Source organism: Ostrea edulis, chromosome 8 (genome assembly GCF_947568905.1).
Source record: "Ostrea edulis chromosome 8, xbOstEdul1.1, whole genome shotgun sequence".
NCBI lineage: Eukaryota > Metazoa > Mollusca > Bivalvia > Ostreida > Ostreidae > Ostrea > Ostrea edulis.
The window spans coordinates 44045392-44066962 of NC_079171.1; the positions used below are offsets into that span (position 1 = coordinate 44045392).

At 36.8% G+C, this 21571-nt stretch overlaps 1 protein-coding gene across 1 annotated transcript in view; it reads left to right on the forward strand.

Moving 5' to 3' along the window:
- The window catches only part of LOC125661517 (sodium-dependent multivitamin transporter-like), a 75870-nt gene extending 55506 nt beyond the window's left edge, over positions 1-20364 (forward strand). The window contains exons 15-22 of the mRNA XM_048893546.2: positions 9979-10101; positions 10360-10482; positions 12321-12443; positions 12894-13016; positions 13134-13256; positions 14996-15115; positions 18255-18377; positions 20048-20364. Coding sequence (XP_048749503.1) covers positions 9979-10101; positions 10360-10482; positions 12321-12443; positions 12894-13016; positions 13134-13256; positions 14996-15115; positions 18255-18377; positions 20048-20061 — 872 coding nt within the window. The 3' untranslated portion in view covers positions 20062-20364. The remainder of the gene's footprint in view (positions 1-9978; positions 10102-10359; positions 10483-12320; positions 12444-12893; positions 13017-13133; positions 13257-14995; positions 15116-18254; positions 18378-20047) is intronic.
- Positions 20365-21571: the final 1207 nt, after the last annotated feature.

Sequence of the window (21571 nt, forward strand, 5' to 3'; positions counted from 1 at the left end):
CTTCCTCTATGCTACTTTTCTCGCGCGCTTGCGCACATCTACGTTGCATGTAAATGACGATTCCTCAATAATTACGCATTGGAAAATCAACGTTTACCATGCATTGACTAGACCAGTCTACACCAATTAATTAATTAATGATTTGTCAAAAATTACTATTTTATATACTTTAACAAAATGATGAACTTTCGGCCCACTTTTCAACATCGTAAAATAAGTTAATTCGGTGGATACAGTAAGAGAAGGTGTATTTATTTACCAGAATTGTGTTAGTAGTAAACCTGCGATGTTTCGTTGGTCAGAAAAATATTGATACAAACTACCCGTGATGATACATGTACACAGCACAATCGTGGTATTTCATCTATTGTAAAAAGGAAACGAGGAAAATTATAAAATACATATACGAATGCAGTACATGTAAATTGAATGATTACAATTCTTAACATATTTTCGTCTCGACCGAGAATTGACACTTGTTGACACATGTGATGTCAGAATCTATTCCCGTCTTTGTTATTTATAAACAACTTTAATTGTAATTCTAATTTAAGCCCCTGGACTTTGACGGATGTTATGGCTCAATAGAAATCCGAACGTTATGAATAGCATTTATAGATAACCTATATGAATATTTTCATAATTTAATATATACTTTATTGCAGAATACACCCATATGGGTAAAGCAAACAAATGAATAGATTGGGAACAATGAACACTCAGATAATTTGTATATATACAGATAATACACACGATTTAGAGTAAAATGGTTATAAAGAGCTCAAAACGTTACGACGGAGAACATCCCAGTGGACACTTAATTTTCAGCTTCAGAACACCCCCCCCCCCCCCCCCCCCAAGCTTTTTCTTAATCCTAACGACCATCATTATTGATCTCGAAAAGTCACATGAGATTACAAACTTACGTATATCATCTAGATTGTGGTCCGTGTTTACCTTACTCGTCTGTATCATGTTTGTAATGGCTTCAAGCCTTCACTTTAATTAGATCAGACCCCGAGGGGATCCGGGTTAGAATAGGTCTCTGCTTGTCGTAAGGGGTGACTAAATCGGGCGGTCCTTTGGATGAGACCGCAAAAACCGAGGTCCCGTGTCAAAGCAGGTGTGTTTCCTTCCTCAAAAACCGTAAGCGCTGAGAATAGGCCTTAATTTGCAGCCCTTCACTGGCAACGGTGACGTCTCCATATGAGTGAAAGATTCTCGAGAGGGGAAACTTCCAAATAATGACACCATTTATTGGCAATATATACGGTGTCCATTACTTCATGTTTCGATTCTTGAAAGCACGATAGAAAGATTCCTTATCCATGAAAGGCGAAGATAACGAACAGTGATTAATCTCATAACTCCTATAAGCAATACAAAATAGTGAGTTGGGCAAACATTTCTGTTGTTTTCTGCTTTCCAGCTTTAGCAATGGCATTGGTTAACTCTCTTTGCAAGGTTTTACTCTGTTTGATTGGAATTCCATACCACGTGGTTTGTTTTGATCGATCGATACTGCTTCTCTCTGTCGATTGACACCGTGGGGTTTCCTCACATCCCCATATATCCAGTATGATTTTAGATACGATTGATTTCTCTCTGTCGAGTCTAATAGGATGTCAGTTAGGTCGATTATATAGTCGTGGAGTTCTTTCTTACTTTGTACAATCAAACTAGATTTTAGATCTTGAATCTCCTCTTGAATTCTTTGTCTATATAAGACACGATCGTTTGTGACGCGTTTCAAGTTCACACACGTCATTCTCATTTTTTATCTTGGGATGATCACATGTTGCGATATCAGCAGGTGAAGAAGATAATCAGAAAAATGGAAAGGTGATCTGAGCTATTAAGATGGTGATCCTCAATTTTTCCACACGAGTCCACAAAGTCTTCCTTGTTTCTTTGAATAATCACGTGATCTATTATGGACGCTCCAGTTCCATCGTGTTAAACGAAGTGTAATTCTGGTTGTTTTGGAAATTATTCGACACCTCTATCGTTAGCTTCATCATGCATTTTTGTCCCGAATTGTTTGGATAAATGCGCATTAAAGTCACCTAGTATAAATATTAGTCCATGATCACTGTACTCATAAAAGAGTTTCCCTACCCACTCTACTGTATATTAGTATTCATCTACCGAGAAGTTAAGGGAAGGAAATAACACTCGGGTTATATATATCGTAAAGTTTTCAAATTTCGTAACCGTAACGTTCGTCATTCGATCCGTACATTCGTGTTCAGTTGGGAACATTTGATTATGCTTGCACCAGAACAAAGCAACCCCACCAAAGCCAAAAAATCGTGTACGATTCTCCGATTAAAGAGGAATGTGTCAGTCGTGTAGACCATACACATTGAATTCAAAGTGGAGTAGTGTCTAAAAATTCCAGCTGCTCAGGTAAAAGCCAAAATGTTCTGTCAAATTTCGCTGTTACAAAGGGTTATTTTGTAACTGATTTCACAGTATGATAACTGTTAAAGTTTTATGCCTATATATCTTTAGCTTTGTGAATCTTCATTTGCATGATGTGTGTTTTTCGTCTTTATATCCAAATAAAAAAGTAAACCTAGCCTACCACTGATTTCACAAATAAAACACAAAGGGTTATATCGTACAAGCGAAAATTAGAGAATCACGATGGAGTGGTTGTTAAAGTAGACGTAATTTACTTTGTCAAGCCCGATTCTGTTATCAAAAACATACCTTCCAAAATATATGATTCTTAGAAACTGCAATTTCCTCCCCAATTAATCTGAGTTTTGACAGTTTAACACACCATAGTCATCTACATTGTATCACACAGACTTTAGTTCTACAAGAAGAAACTGTGTCATTCAGTTGACTGAAAGTTATTCCCAAGGTCTGGAAAAGTGACTAAATGGTGCAGCTGTAGAGCTCTGTCATTCAGTCACCTGTCAGTAACCACTCGCTCACCTGTCAGTAACCACTCGCTCACCTGTCAATAACCACTCGCTCACCTTTCAGTTAACACTCACTCACCTTTCAGTTAACACTCACTCACCTTTCAGTAACCACTCACGTATCTTTCAGTAACCACTCACTCACCTTTCAGTAGCCACTCGCTCACCTTTCAGTAACCATTCACGCATCTTTCAGTAACCACGCACTCACCTTACTAAAGTTTACTGAATGGCATAGTTTCATCCAGTGTTCATGATCAACTAAATCCAGAATAGTTCGAGATTAAAACAGACGGAAGTGGTATGACTGACACGGAGGTAGGTCTACATGACAATACTGAAGTAATGTCAAACAAATACATGTATAAACCACTCCCTAATATGCCCTCTAAAAATACTGAAGTCCTTTCAATAAAAATCGCCAACAGTGCTACAAATCTATTTAACTATTAAGTGAAAGAGGTTATACCAAATATCGATAATGAATATCGGTATAACTCTAAAGCTTTTCCTTGACTGCATTTGTAAATTTCTTACCTGATATTTGCAAAACGGCTAGACATCATCGCTACACAGTACACAATCTCCGAGCAAAGGTTTTTCAACTGGACGAAGGGATGCTGCATCTATCCTAAGCTGCAGGAGAGAGAGAGAGAGAGAGAGAGAGAGAGAGAGAGAGAGAGAGAGAGAGAGAGAGCAGGGCCGTAAACTAACCTTCAATTTGGAGGAGGCAGGAAATTAGGCGGGGGTCTGGGGGCACACTGAACACGTTTCGTGCAAAATCCTTGATTCTAGGGCCTTCTAAGATGTTACTTGACTAACTCATTCTAAAAGAAAGATTTGGAATGCTTTTTAAGGGAGGTATCATGTTCTTAGTTATTGGAAACAACATAAATTCTAATGAACTTTAAATTTTAATTTTTTTGGCTCAAAAGTTGGAGGAGGCCCTGGAGACCCTCTAACCAAATGCAGGTCGCGAGTGTAACATTGACGTCTATGATCGAGGATGAGTACACAATGTGAACCAGGACTCAGAAAACCTATACACACCGTCCTCAACATTCAGTGTACACATAATTAACGGTATTGTCAAAAACGAAGACAGGAATTCGCCAGCAGTCAAACGGGCTTCTTTACAAACGTCTCGATTAGTAAACCGTAATCTGGCATCCAATTTGCTACCGAACTCAATGAACAGTATACAGACGCTTTCCAGTCTAGATCAAGGTAACACTTCTTCAATGGATTACATTAAAATTTTGTTTCTCATTTTATCAGTGTTGGTAAATATCTAGAGAAATAAACAATGATTTGATTTTGGGGCGAACTATTTTTTAGGGTACACTTCTACGACAATTTGTCATGACGTCAGTGGGCGGAGACGATGCAAATTAGCATTGTATACCCTATGTATTTCAAATACTACTAGGCAGTATTTGTTGATCAAATACATTATACGTAACAGTCTCACATGCCCAACAACCCACACAGCGACTCCTGAAATACGTACATCGGAGAATAACACGGTATATGTGTGACGCATTTCTTTTCGTATATTGTTAGACCGTTTTTGGCAGATTGACATTGACTACGGATAACTCCGTTTGCCTGATCAAGATATAGAGCTCACGTCGGGTGTGACCGATCGACAGGGGATGCTTACTCCTCCTAGGCACCCGATCCCACCTCTGGTATATCCCGGGGTCCGTGTTTACCCAACTCTCTATTTGGTATTGCTTATAGGACCTATGAGGTTATCTTCACCTTCCATATGCCCAAATCCGAAGACAGTGGTCCATGTCAAAGAGAAATATTTCTTTGTTTTCTTTTTTACGAACGACTTCCTTCATATAGATTACATTCATTGATAACACACAATATGATACGATATACAATATATTCACAATGAGTGGTTTTTCTATTTTATGACAGTACCTTAACACAAAAATAGGGTTCTCGAGAAGTATTTTATGTACATGTATTAGAAACCATGATCAACTTTTATATATCACGTCCGGTGAAGTTGATTGTACTAATAAAACACAAAAGGTAAGAAAAGGTGAAGATAACGAACAGTGATCAATCCCATAAATTCTATGAATAATTCAAAATCAAAGAGTTGAGCAAACACGAACTCCTGGATACACCAGAGGTGGGATCTGGTGTCTAGGAGTAAGCATCCCCTGTCGACCGGTCACACCCGCCATGATCACTATATATCGATCGGGTAAACGGAGTCATCCGTAGTCAAAATAAGTGTGTATAGAACGGCCTAACAATTGTTATGAAACATGTCAGACAGCATTTGACCCAATAACAGGTTGTATAGGTAAATTTTTTTGGTTACGTATATATAACGGCCATAGAATTTGCTAAATGCTGACTTCAAAAGAAACTGTTGAAACCTCTGTAACATCAACATATTTGACAGTAGCCTGCCTTGCTTTAAAAACTTACCGTATGCATGGCTACGTCAACAAACGAAATCATTTGAAGCTGGGAGTTTTCTGGTCGTAGAGGGCTTTAATGAATATTTGAAGGTATGTTTCGACACAAGTATAGAAGGAAAATATGTTAAGATTTAAAAAAAAAAATAAAAATAAATGAGACAGCAACACAAGAATACAACGATATATCAGGCCTCAACCGTGCGCAGGTTTTTGTGCGCCGTAAATCGGTGGTTTTTATAAGGGGTGGATCTGTACCTCTCTGTTCCGTCACAATATTTTCTCAGAGAGTTACAGCTCTGCAGCTAATGCAGAACAAGATCCTGCGTGTCGAACACAATTTCTGACAACTTATTAGGTTTTCACCTTAGAACAACACAAATTTTGATAGGGCAGTAAGATAAGTGTATTGAAGACAATATTATGTGAGAAGTCAGACAATGCAATATCGTGGAAATGAGGCATTTCAGGAATGAAATGATATACATGTATATGTATCCTTGACCGTAAACAAAAATACTACTATATTTTCTTTCATTATATACATGTATTTAGGTCAAAGATTATTCCTCTACCAGTCTCTCAAATTAGCAAATGCTTTCCAGAAAACCAACATTCTAAATCGTCAAATTAATACATTCAAGAAATTCTTTTAAAGGTCACTTTGTATAAGGAACGATGTCTGTTCATTGGCGGATCTAGAGGGTTGTTATGGGGATTGCAACACACAACCCCTTCGTTAGGTTGAACATATTTAACACAAATGGTGATTTCTTGCCATTTGGGAGTCTCCAACCCCTTTTTGATAACGGAAAAGGTCCAAATTTGGGTTGCATCCCCTTTTAGAAACGTTTTCTGGATCCGTCACTGCTGTGTATTGAGGTTTTAAGAATGTATTCAATCCTGTGTGATTATGAAGTCGACGAATGAAACAGTACATACCGTAACCACATCGTATATCTTTCCAGGAAATACACAAGATGCACGATGGGAGTGGTATTTAACGAAATTTACATAATATGATAATTGACATGAAAGCTTCAACATTAGATTCCCGTCTTAATTGTTATTGACCCTACCGTCTACGTAATTTTGATTAGGTCGTATATAAATGCATTATACATTAAATCACAGTAATTCTAATTAAGTAGTTTAAAGAGAATCGGTCGTTGGAAACAGTCGTATATATTATTCTCCTCACCATGTGGCACAGAAATGTGGGATTTGTTTTCTTTTTCTTGTTTTCGCAAGTGATAGCAGAATGTAAGTATGCTAGACAATGATATTATTCAAGATTCTCGGGAAATGTTAGCCTTCTTAAGAACTTTCTTCAAAATGTTCTATTTAGATCGTAGTTACACAATCAATTTTTTTTTTCAATTTGAAGTGAAACTATGTTTTGTTTGTACGTGAATAACAAATAAACCAGTCAGCTGACATTTAGAAAACGGCGAGAAGAGGAACATCTGTTAGTTGTTTTCTTCAAAAGTATGATAATACAAATGTTTGAAATGAAGATATGAAGAAAATTTGTTTTCAATGGATAAATTTCAATCTTGGACTCCATAACCCAAGAATTATAGAGGGAAATCGTTTTGCTATATTTGTAAGTGTAAGAATAAATTCCTTGTTAAAATGCGACTTACGTAATTGACCTTTGTTTTCACATAGTTAATTACGCTGTCAAAATCTCGTGACGTAATGCACATAAATATGCTATATAAATGCGAATCTTTTCATCCCATCTAAGAAAAAAAACACATCTCTATTTACCCGGCGACAAATATACTACCATATCCATTGATAAGTTTAAAGTTATTCAGTAGATAATTGTTGTTTTTTTTTTCTTCTTCAAAAATAGCGTATATTGTACCAAAAAAAAAAAAGAGTAAAAATATATGTGTGGTTTATTTTGACATTCATGGTAGTTTTCCTGTAAGTGGTTGGTAAAATGGTGTATCATTTAAATAGATAACAGTCCCGATATTGTGGCTGGATTACACAAAACTCTCTGCGTAAAATGTGAGATGAGGTTATACAAAACATATGGAAATGTTTCACAAACTGTCACGGTTGTTGTCCTACCGTACGATATTTCAACTTATATTAATGGCTAATTAATTACGAACATTACAGAAGCAATCCTCATATAGATGATGTTTTATGTCTCTTTTGACATAGGATTTATACATCAAAGAGAAATTTATAAACTAGTAGTATATTAACGAAGCTGTCTAAATAGATTGAACTTAATTACTAGTGTCATTTACAAAACAACAGCAGCGAAGCTGTCTAAATAGATTGAACATAATTACTAGTGTCATTTACAAAACAACAGCAGCGAAGCTGTCTAAATAGATTGAATACAAACAAGAGGTCTACAGGTCTGATCGCTCACCTGAGTATTAGTTAAAACTATGACTAGCCCCAAGGGCTGTGGAATCTAGAATAATTTTCCTCTTCTACATATACATGACAAATGGTAATATTTTGTAAAATAAAAATATGTTCTTAACACACAAAAGTTTCCGAACGCGGCCACACTGATGAAATACTTTACATAATATATGTTGTATTAACACTATACAATTATTTTGAACCCGCCCCACAGTCAATACCCCTGTGGTTGCGAAATTCACAACCTTTCTGAATTTCTTAAACATGTACTTAGTCTTTATACATTATTAGCAAAATTGAAGAATAATGTTTTCAAACGATATAAGACAACTACGAGTATGATCATGGGTGCCCTACCTGGAACCAAAACCTCTACCCCTGAGATCATGAAGTTTAAAATCTGGATAAGGGCTACATGCTCTTTCGAAATACATGTATATATAGTTTTAATCTAGTTTCAATAGCATGAACGAAGATATCATCTAAATGTTTCACACAAAACACTATATGCCAAATTTGGTCTTGCCCTAGAGTGAGAACCTCAATATATATATAGCTACCTCTGGGATCATGAAATTTATTATTTTGGTAAAGGACCATCTGCTACATGTATATCTAAATATCCATTTAGTTTCAATTCATAGTATCAACAGCATTAAAGACGATTTTATTTAGATTCTTTACATATAAACAATATCAACCAAGTTTGGCCCTACTCTGGAGTTGTAACCTCTACCCTGGGGATCCTGTCCTACATGTACATGGCTATGCATTTAGCTTTTCTTACACATGTGTGGTTCTAGAGAATATATTTGAATATTGGTCAATTTATGGCAGTTTTATCCCTGCCCCCAAGGCCCCAGAGTTGCCGGAGACATGGAATTTACAATTTATGTCCCCATGTTCCTAAGATACTTCATACCAAATTTGAAAAGAATTGGACCGGTAGTTCAATTCTGAGTACACATATTTAATCACTATGACCATTTTGGCCCCACACTGGTATCAAACCTCCAAATCTACAGCAGGGATAATGAAATGTACAATTTTGGTAAAGGGCTACGTGTATTTGCTCCTTCTAAATATTCTTTTAGTTTAAATTTAGTATCAACAGCAATAAAGAAGATCTTATTTAGATGTTTTACATTTTAACACTATCAACCCAAGTTTGGCCCTGCCCTGGAGTAAGAACCACTACCCCGGGGATCATGAAAATTTACAAGTTTGGTAGAGGTTTTCTTAGTGCCTATGCATGTAGTTTGTACAATTGTGCGATTGTAGAGAAGAGTTTTGAAACGTTGTCAGTTTTGGCAGTCTTTAAGGTCCGGCGCCTTAGTGGTGGTGCAGGAGTCCTGAAATTTACTACTTATACCCCCTTTGTCCCAAATATGCTTCATTCCAAATCGGAAAAGAATTGGATTGGTCGCTATCAAGAAGCTAAAAATGTTCAACTGTTAACGCACGACGGACACAGGGCAATTACAATAGGTCACTTAGTGATACAGCAGACTAGATTATCATTTTCTTTACTTAAGTAATCACCATTACAAAGCAAAACAACAAGAAAATATGGAAATTTCCAAATTTGCATCACAGTTTCTCCGATTCACGTTGCTATTGGTTTAGATGTACATGTATTTACCATATGGACTCTTTCATTTCAAACACGATTTACAAATTATTCCAAAACACATTACGTATAAAAGAGTCAATTATGATGAAATGAAGATTCCAAGAAAGCAAGATGATATAAATCATAGTCCAAGTAGCGGTGATTATGTGTTAATAAGTGTAATAATCGGACATACAATGAAAAGTGTACAGGGTAAGGGGGTTATAAAAGGGAAAGGGCGTGGGGTTAGAAAGCGGGGGGAAAAAATGAGGAAACGAGATAGTAAAAGAAAGCTAGCTACTCTCTATCAATCCCGATTGCTTTTTCTTTTGTATTTGAATAATGTCCCTTGTTGTATTTACTAGGCGTATTTCAGTTACTGTGAAATTCGTTTGCTACAAAATCCGAACGATTTTTCACTGCAAATCTTATTTTTCATGAACGTCATGCTATACAATTCGAGTACCCGTTTAATCTGACAAAAAATGTCTCTCATTGCTTGTCGAATTAGACAGGTTTCGCTGTATGGTGGTAAAGGATGAGTCATGCACAGGTAGTAGATATACAAGCATATATTTATTTGTTTCAGATTGCGATTATTTGGGTCAGATGTATAAAGTTGGAGTTACTTTTGGCAGTGGCGATGGTTGTAATACGTGCACGTGCATGCCCAGCAGGAGTGTAAAATGCTCGCAGGATCCGTGTTATCCAGGTAACTGAGGTTGATATCCGTGTTATCCAGGTAACTGAGGTTGATATCCGTGTTATCTAGGTAACTGAGGTTGATATCCGTGTTATCCAGGTAATTGTTGTTGATTGTAGTCTGCGGCCTGCGATTTCTAAATCAATATACATTGATCGTCTTTGTAATTATAACATATGCGATTTTAGAATTCGCTTCGTTAGAGGAATATTTCAACTTTTATGGTTTCACTGTTGGATGTCAGCATGTTGTATGGTTGTACTGTAGGTTGTCAGCATTTAGGAGTATCATACCAGCCAGGAGATACATTTTCAAAAGGAGACAGCTGTAACATGTGTACCTGTATAGACAACGGAGATATCACGTGCACCGACAAGAAATGTTTCACAGGTAAGTGTTTAAGAAGAATTATTTCACAGGTAAGTGTTTAAGAAGAATTATTTCACAGGTTAGTGTTTAAGAAGAATTATTTCACAGGTTAGTGTTTAACAAGAATTATTTCATAGGTTAGTGTTTAACAAGAATTATTTCACAGGTTAGTGCTTAACAAGAAATGTTACAGGTAAGTGTTTAACAAGAATTATTTCACAGGTTAGTGTTCAACAAGAAATGTTTCACAGGTTAATGTTTAAAAAGAAATAGTTCATAGTGTTTAACAAGAAATGTGTCACAGGTTAGTGTTTAAAAAGACATGTTTCACGGGTTATTGCCTAACAAGAAATGTTTCACAGGTTAGTAATTATCAAGAACGTCGTGCTACATGCACTCATCACATGCCATACAAGTTCATGTTATATAGGTACACACCATGAGGATTCGGGTTAGAATAGGTCCGCAGTACCCCTTCTTTCTCGCAAAAGGCGATTAAATGGGACGGTCCTTCGGATGAGACCGCAAAAACCGAGGTCTCGTATCACAACAGGTGCGGCACGATAAAGATCCCTCACTGCTCAAAGGCCATAAGCACCGAGCATAGGCCTATATTTTGCAGTCCTTCACCGGCAATTTTGACGTCTCAATGAGTAAAAAATCATCGAATGTCCCATTAAAGAATATTGGACAAATCAATTAATATTTCACATATGAGTGATTGCAGGTGTGACAGGCGGCGGTTCACGTTTCTCTCTCTCGGTGCTGTGCACGTGTTTGACCTTCGATGTATAAAGAAAATGGGAAGGGAAATTTGTTTGTAAAATAAACGGGGAAAATGTAGGTCCAGTGGTCGAGCGCCTTTGATACATAGGTCTAAGCTTCGGCATCTTGCCTACAGCTGACGATGTAACAATTCTGAAGGGCGTATATGTATACGAGATATAAACAAACACACCATCAGGACACGTACAGATAAGTGGATGAACAAACTTAAATACCGCTAATTATGTCACTGTAAGGCATTAACTTAAAAACAGTTGATGACACGGGTTATCATAAACATTTGAACGCATCCAGAACTCGTTATCTTGACGAGCGATATCACCCGGTCTATTTGTGATTGGGTTTGAAAATGCGTAAGGGAAAATATTTTTCAGTAGACTGATTCCTTAAAAATAACATGCATAAAGTTCTGAATGAAGGATTAAAAAACCCACATCAAAATAGAATAGAACAGGAGCGACTCGAAGAATCACTTTCAATAACACTCATCGAAGCAATTCCCCGCCCTTCACAACAAGTGCTTAACATTCATCAATGTTCTTTCTCACCGGATGGAATTGTCAGGAGATCTGTCAGACAGGTCATATAATAATATTTCATTATCATAAATCTGTACTTTATTTTCACTTTCTTTTTGCATATCTTGACAATTTTGTCAGGTTTGGATTTATTATGCATTTTTAAGCAGGTTAGAGGAGAGGACCGATAGCATTCCATTGATTGAAAAAATAAATTGCATTTCATACGAAAACGTAGACATTCTATTTAATTGAATGAATTAATGAATGAATGAAATCAATGAATTATTACAAGTTGCCTTCAGTGATTCGCATGCATGTTTTACCGCCCCCCCCCCCCTTCCTTCCATGCAATTAACTTAGAAGTACAATCAAGTTTACCCGATCAAAATTTAGGGTTCACGACAGGCATTACCGGTCAGCAGAAGATGCTCCTGGTGTTTGCAGGGGTCCGTGTTTGCACTACTCTTCATTTTCTATTCTTGAAAAGATTTATGTAATTGACTATTATCATATTATTTTTCATTTTACGATAAACAATATTTGTTCTTTCAGATTGTGTGGTGCATGGCCAGAAATACAAATCTGGGTCATCTTTTCCAAAGGGTGACGGTTGTAATCGATGCACGTGCATGGACAATGGCGACATTAGCTGCACGGAAGACAACTGTTTCCCGTGTAAGTTACTGGGGTGGGTTCTTATACGATACTTCGTCATCTGCGGGTAGAGTAGATTGGTTGAAGCAAGATTTACCAAGGTCTGGAGGATCTACAGTGTAGTTAAAGTAAATTAATGAATGTTCTTGTGGACCATTTCCAACACTAATGTTTTAATAGTAGCAAATTGGTTAGGTTGGTCGATTGTAATTTGTCAAATTGGTGCGCAAATACGACAAAACGGCTACGTAAGTAATTGTACAACGACAGGGATTGGCACATGACAGGAAAAAAATATGTACGGGCGAACATTGTGATCCTTGGGTCTCTTGCTTCACAATCACAAAACAAATCAACAATAGCAATGTATTAGTCACGGTACTTCTGAACTGTTCGGGTACACGTGTACAAATGCCGATAACAGCTCCGTTATTTTCTGGGCACGCTATCCTATTTTTGATCTTTTTTCAGATTGTCAACATAAAGGAAAACATTACCCTGCAGGAGAGACATTTCGAAAGGGGGACGGTTGTAACACGTGCACGTGTCTGAACGACGGAACCTTCACGTGCACAAACACACCCTGTTTCCCAGGTTAGATACATTATAGAGCTGTAAAGTGAGGCGTGTACGATGTAAATTACTGTAACTACTAAACACGTGTGTAAACGTAGGAACATTCTTGTTCATTTTCCTCTCTCCAAATTTCAGATTGTCGTTACAAAGATGAATTTTTTGTAAAGGGTGCCGTTTTCGACAAAGGCGACTATTGTAACACGTGCACTTGTATGGCTGACGGAACTATTCAATGTTCGGAAAAACAATGTGGAGCTCGTAAGTATTGGCTTTTGAATGTGTGTTAGGGAGAGAAGAGGGGGAAGATTTACATCACGATATATTCCGATATTTAAAGGAATATTGCGATATCATGGATTTTTTCTTTTCTCTTGAAAATATCAGTACAATAGTCAACCAGGTACTTACTCCATCAAAGTTTTGAAAATTACCATAAACATTGACAGAAGGATCGGATTCGCTTTTACATAAACATTGTAAATCACAAATTGGGTTAGTACAAGTATTCCGGATAATAAAGTGAGCGAAACATGAACTCATTGTCGAAGAATTAAATAAATATACAGTCTATTATATCGGAATCCAATGACCAGATAAGCATTTCACTTATCACTTTCTATCAATTCTTAAATTTACATCTAACATGTACTTTAATCAAACAAGAAAATTAATCAAACAAGAAACCTTCACTCTGTAGTGGATTAAAAGTAAGATACAGCACCACATTTAGCGTTGATTAACATATTGTTAATATAGGTATTGAAAAACATATCATTTAGAGTTAGATTGGCAATATACCGAAATCCCAATAAAATCACACATTCTTAATATGCATCTTAGAAAGGTACATGTACATGATGATTTTCGGAAAAAGCACCCCCCCCCCCCCCCCCCATACACACACACAAAGCAGAACTAAACCACTGATACTGTACGAGAGGAAGCCATGGATTTAATTCAATATACGTTATTGTAACAACATTTTAATTTGGAATTGAACACGAATTTATATAGCTTGAAATGACCCCTCCTTGCAATAAAGTACACAGATGCAGAATGTTAATATTACATTTACCATGATTATATTATAGTATGCCTGTGATAAGTCAATTGTGAATTTTTTTTTAATTTTTTAAAAAAAAATTTTTTTAAACGTTTATCAAATAGATACAGCAGGGGACGCTTTCTTCTATATATTTTGTTTGTTAGAGAACACAAGTCTTGCAAGTATTACGATCCAAAAAGAAGATGTATTTGTGAAACACTGATGCTCCCATACGGCAGCAAATTAATTCTGATACCCCAAAAAGCAACATAAATGCCTGATCGCAAGAAATATAGATTAGGAAAACCCTATAATAAACAGCTCAAAAGTTATGGCCAAGTTTTAAAGTTTTTCAAAAGTATGCCAAACGCCACGATCAAGGTCATGACGTCAAAAAGTTTGGTACCTAAAGTAAGGTCTTGTCAAAAGGAACACGCACGTGACATGTAAAAGTCCTATAACTAATCATTCAAAAGTTATAGCTAAGTTTAAAGTTTTAGCGGACAGACAGACCAAACATTAATTGCTCCGACTCGTTAGCGCCGAGCATAGGCCTAAATTTTGTAGCCCCTCACTGGCAATGGTGACGTCTCCATATGAGTGAAAACTTCTGATGTCGGACGTTATGCAATATACAACCAATGGACCATAGCCCTGTTAACATGGGGGTTCATTAAGAATAGTCAGTACACTGAGACCTGTAAACATGGGGGTTCATTAAGAATATTCAGTACACTGAAAATAAATATACTCAACAACATATTTCTTTTTTTTGAAAATCCACAAGGCCTCGTACACTGTGTCCGAATTCTCCATCAGACCTTTAACAGTAAATTTATCCCGATTGAATATACACTTAACCATGTTCATTACATGTTTCCGTATCATCACAACTATTATAGAAATTTATAATTCTAAGATTTAATCTCTCTATTTTTCTTTTCTTTATTAGACTGTAACCATAATGGAGTCATATATAAGGCTGGAAATAGCTTCAAGCCAGACGCATGCAACACCTGCTGGTGCACGGTAGACGGGCGAATCAGCTGTTCCGAGATTGTTTGTTACCCAGGTATGTTTACACGATACATTCCGCTATCTTACCCAGGTATGTTTACACGATACATTCCGCTATCTTACCCAGGTATGTTTACACGATACATTCCGCTATCTTACCCAGGTATGTTTACACGATACAATCCGCTATCTTACCCAGGTATGTTTACACGATACATTCCGCTATCTTACCCAGGTATGTTTACACGATACATTCCGCTATCTTACCCAGGTATGTTTACACGATACAATCCGCTATCTTACCCAGGTATGTTTACACGATACATTCCGCTATCTTACCCAGGCATGTTTACACGATACATTCCGCTATCTTACCCAGGTATGTTTACACGATACATTCCGCTATCTTACCCAGGTATGTTTACACGATACATTCCGCTATCTTACCCAGGTATGTTTACACGATACATTCCGCTATCTTACCCAGGTATGTTTACACGATACAATCCGCTATCTTACCCAGGTATGTTTACACGATACATTCCGCTATCTTACCCAGGTATGTTTACACGATACATTCCGCTATCTTACCCAGGTATGTTTACACGATACAATCCGCTATCTTACCCAGGTATGTTTACACGATACATTCCGCTATCTTACCCAGGTATGTTTACACGATACATTCCGCTATCTTACCCAGGCATGTTTACACGATACATTCCGCTATCTTACCCAGGTATGTTTACACGATACATTCCGCTATCTTACCCAGGTATGTTTACACGATACATTCCGCTATCTTACCCAGGTATGTTTACACGATACATTCCGCTATCTTACCCAGGTATGTTTACACGACAAGTTTTCGCTATCTTACCCAGGTAGTATGTTTACACGATACATTCCGCTATCTTACCCAGGTATGCTCACGCGACAAGTTTTCGCTATCTTACCCAGGTATGTTTACACGATACATTCCGCTATCTTACCCAGGTATGTTTACACGATACATTCCGCTGTCTTACCCAGGTATGTTCACAAGATACATTTTGCTATCTTACCCAGGTATGTTTACACGATACATTCCGCTATCTTACCCAGGTATGTTCGCAAGATACATTTTGCTATCTTACCCAGGTATGCTCACGCGATACATTCCGCTATCTTACCCAGGTATGCTCACGCGATACGTTTTCGCTATCTTACCCAGGTATGTTTACACGATACATTCCGCTATCTTACCCAGGTATGTTTACACGATACATTCCGCTATCTTACCCAGGTATGTTTACACGATACATTCCGCTATCTTACCCAGGTATGTTTACACGATACAATCCGCTATCTTACCCAGGTATGTTTACACGATACATTCCGCTATCTTACCCAGGTATGTTTACACGATACATTCCGCTATCTTACCCAGGTATGCTCACGCGATACGTTTTCGCTATCTTACCCAGGTATGTTTACACGATACGTTTTCGCTATGTTAATTTCGGTATGTTCATACGAACACTATCCGCTACTCTGAGATTTCTTGTACATTTCATAAACTTTGTTTGCTTATCGTGGTATAAATGTTGGAATTCGATTCCTTGTGATGTGATTGGTCTATGGATCACCATTTCTGGATATTTGATTGGTCTACAGATTACCATTCCTAGTGATGTGATTGGTCTACAGATCACCCTTAAACCATTCATATCAAAGTAATTTTAATATACTCGTAAAATAATAAATAAAGAATATTACATCCCTATTGTCGCAGTTATTTACAAACGCATACTTTTCATTTGTACATAGCATGTTTTCTGTATCTTCTCGCGTTTAATGACAATCGATTTCAGTCATTTTAGTTCCCCTGAGCCAAAGACTCAAATGAGTTTTTCTGATTACAATTATCCGCTGTCCGTTGTCGTCGACCTTGTGAAACTTTTCACAATTCCATCTTCTTCAGAAGCATTAGATAAACCAAACTTACGTCTACTACAGAATATTCTTCAATGAAGGGTTTCAAAGTTGCTCAAACGAAGGGTCATTTTGCTACGGTGGTCTAGAGGTTAGAGAATTCGCCCCGCATGCGGAAGGCCGGGATTCGAATCCCGGCCGCAACAGACCTAAGTCGTTAAAACAGGTAGTGACAGTTTCATCGCGAAACGCTCGGCATCAGGTGTGAATGTCACGGGTCCTCGAAGATGACCTTAAACACGGATGTCCCGTGTCACAGTAGGTGTGGAACGTTAAAGAACCCTCTCTACTCAATTACCGTAAGCTCCGAGCATAGGTCTAAATTTGAAGCCCCTTAAAAAGTCATTTAAAAATCTTTTCAAGAACCACTGAGTCAGAAAAAAAGAAACATAAGTGGAAACTTGCTGACAAAATGAAAAGTTTTTCCACATCATGGCACCCAGGGACTAGAACAATGATTCTTTCACATTTTTATTTCTCCAGAACTACAGTACCCATTTCAACCAAACTTCCCAAAAAAGCATCTCTAGGTAAAGCGGATTCAGAGACTTTCAAATGAAGGGCCACATCCTTACCATGATTGCAACAAAATTGAATTTGCATTGTGTCTGGAAGCGTTCGTGTAAATTTCAACTTTTCTGACCCTGTGTTTATTGAAAGATTCAGTCTATGAATGGGCAGGAAAAACTTTAATCCTCTATTGTAGCCCCACCCTACCCCGGAAGACAATGATTTTAACAAACGTTAATTTGCACAATGCCAGAAAGATGTCATGTGAATTTGAAACGTTTCTGGCCCAGTGGTTGTTGAGAATATTTTTAAAGATTTTCCATCCCCTACTGTGGTCCCACCCTACCCCCGGGGGCATGATTTTATCAAATCCTTATTTGCACTATATCAGGAAGCTTTTATGTAAATTTCAACTTCTTCTGGCCCACTGGTTCCTGAGAAGAAGATTTTTAATGACCCAACCCTGTTTTTGCCTTTTCGGGATTATCTCTCTTTGAAGGGAGCATGACCCTTTATTTGACCACATTTGAACCCCCCACCCCCGAAGGACGATTTATATTAAGTTTGATTGAAATTTGACCAGTGGTTCTGGAGAAGATGGAAATATGAATTTTAAAAGTTTACGGACGGAAAGACGACAAAAGCTCACTTGAGCTTTCAACTCAGGTGAGCTCATAAAAAGGGTTGATAAAACTCGTTCTTTGTTGTAGACTGCATGTACAGAGGACAGAAATATAAATCTGGTGAAACTTTTCTGAAGGGAGACAACTGTAATTCCTGCGTGTGCGCCACCACAGGAGACGTGCGGTGCACTGATATCAGCTGCGGGGCGGGTAAGACTTATTACTAGTTTGCAGTATAGGGGCGGATCAAGAAAAAAAGGGAGGGGCTTGTGCCCATGACTCTAGAATAAAAAGTGTGTCCACTTGTGTTTTCATATGTTTGGATATGACATTACAATACGGAGATCTCATGTTGATACAGGCCTTGGCACGATTGTTACGCGTTAGGGTATCCCGAAATGTCAGTAGAAATCATTAAAACAATTCAAAGATTTAACGATTTAGTTCAACTCATTTAGAACAAAATATATCGATTAAAATGAATATCAACTTGAGGAGGTATGCTACACCAGAAAAATTTGATATGGATAAAAAGTGGAAAATATATACATTACGGATATGAAATTGAAAAATGTTAAATTTATTTCATTTAGTCAAAAATGCAGTTTTAGTAGAAAGCAATTTGAAAAAAAAAAAATAAAACCCTGCTGGACTCGAACCTGCGATTTACAGTAGAGCAGTCGACGTTTTTTTCTTTTTTTTTTTTTTAATCTTTTATTGATCAACATACAATTTACACCACAACAGTCATCACAATGGATATCACAGTTTTAGGTCTGGTTTAACATTTTACAATAAAATCATGTTAAAAGATAAACAGTAATATCCCATCTGTTTCTTTCAATAGTGGATTGTTCCTCAAAAACTTTTTTAAAAACATCTTTCTGTTGTTTTTCTCAATACAAAAATAATGATTATTGTAATAAATATAATGTCTAAGCAAATATTTGCAAAAACTTGTCAAATGTATTCTTTTGTTAGTTTGCAACAATAGTTGTCTTCTTCTGTAAATTGTGAATCTACATAATGACAAGAAAAAATTAACAAAAAATGTGTTAACATTTTTCATAGCATTTGGAAAAGCAGTCATAAATATTTCATCAAAATCTAAAACATTGTACACACTATTTTCACAATCTTTCAACAATGTTTCCAAATGATATATAATAAAATTGCTTTTGGAATCTTGTATTTCTGTGCAATATACAAACATATGTATTAAATCTTCACGTTCTACCGAACAAAGTGGACATTTTGCAGTCGACGTGTTAACCTACTGAGCAACTCAGCTAGGCGATGATTTTTTAAATGAATAGACAAATATTGCTGATACTTATATTTTCCTCCATGTTTTAAAAGGAAGTCAGCCATTATGACGATGTAGAATACTTCCTTAAGCAATCAAAGTTCACATAACACTGCCCATTGTCTGTTCATTCCTGAGCTGTGTTCAGACGCTGTTAAATACAAGTACATCCCCAATCATGATAATACTAAATGTAATTTTGTCAGTAATGTTTTAAATACTAAATGCAATTTTGTCAGTAATGTAATACTGTATGCAATAATGCATAGTGCTGTTTCCACAACATTTACAGGTTATTTATACTACCGGTAAATCATAATATCAAGCAATTCTGTTTCTAAATATATAATGAAGTTATCTTTTTACATCATCTTCTTAATGAGCTTCGGAATTCCCAAACATCGTTCTAAAAATGTCGTGTTTTCAAGATTCGGAAATTGGGAAATAACTTTAGTTTCAGTAAAACAAAGTATTAACTGGTATGCCGAAAATTACACCAAGATACTTACCGCATTACAAGTATATTTCAGGGGAAAAAAATTATCTTCTTATATTTTCTTCTTGTCTCCATCAGCTCCAGTTGCTTAACAATGGATCGACGATGACAGTAACGGGATGGATGTTGGCAGTGAAGTTTGTATGTCATCGAAATCGTTGATGCTGCGGTTTATATTTGACAATGTTGATTGATAGATCCAATGATCCGTGTTATGCTATGTAAGATGATATGCCACTCTAAAGTCATTTAAAGTTTACTTGTATGCATTGCAACTTACATGTAAGAAATTCATTTTCATTTACTATAGTTAAACGTCTTCCATATGTAATTAGAGTACTTGTCATAGCTTTGATTTTTGTTTTGTTACATGTACCATTAAAACGAAAACTCCATACGTTATGTTTTCTTCTTCTGTTCTGAAGATAAAGAAAAGAGACATATTGTTTTGTATGTGCAGTTTTTTGATTGAAGGGGGCGTTACTGTCTGCCAATCACAAGGGATGGGGCGTTACTGTCTGCCAATCACAAGGAAGGGGTGTCACTGTCTTCCAATCATAACGAAGGGGCGTTACTGTCTTCCAATCACAACGAAGGGGCGTTACTGTCTTCCAATCATAACGAAAGGGGTTACTATCTTTCAAGGATAATAACACAAATTACTGTACATAACGCCACATATAATTACTGAAGTTTATTTTTGGGCAGCTATCCGTGTGCTGACTTCATCAATAATGCACCTTATGGGAATTTATCTTCACACCAGTGCTTGTTAAATGCAAGTACTTTAGTAGTTTCATGAAATACACATGAACTATATCTATATTTGACTTTTAAAATCACACAAAATTATACATGTAGGTACGTGTATTCATTGGCAATTAATCTAGACCAGATAGCTGCATTTGCAATGTTTCCTTGTATTATTATTGTAGCTGTAGTTGTATACAATGCACATGTGAATACGTGATAAATATAGTACGTTTATTTTAACGGCTGAATCCCGACAGTGATGAAAGTAGATATAAGAAAATTAATAGTTTCAAAACTGCAACTCTTCACGGCGTTATAACTTCATGAAAGGTAAGATGCTCAAAAACGAAATCTAAAAAGAACGGGAATGCTAGTTACCAAGACGTAAGATTGTTAATGCAGGCATTTCAATTACCATGACCATTTTGGCCCCACCATGGGATCCTGAAATTTACAATTTTGGTCAATGGCTACCTGCTCCTTCTAAATATAATTTTATATTTAAGTTAGTACCAATAGCATCCAAGATGTTTTACACATACACACCATAAATATGCCAAATTTCGCCCCGCCCAGGAGTCAAAACTTATACCTGGAGGATCACAAAATTTTGTGATAGAGGCTTTCCTGCTCTACATGCATAACTATACATTTAGCTTCTCTCACAGCTGACTGACTGTAAATACAATTTTGAGGATTTGTTATTTTTTGACAGTATTTAACATCGTTCCAAAGGTCTAAGGGATGCAGGAGGAAACATGGAACATAGGCCGATATCCAAGCGTTCAGATGATCAGTTTCTGTTTAATTGGTTTATAAAACATTCGATTCGTTACCGGGAGGTCGTGA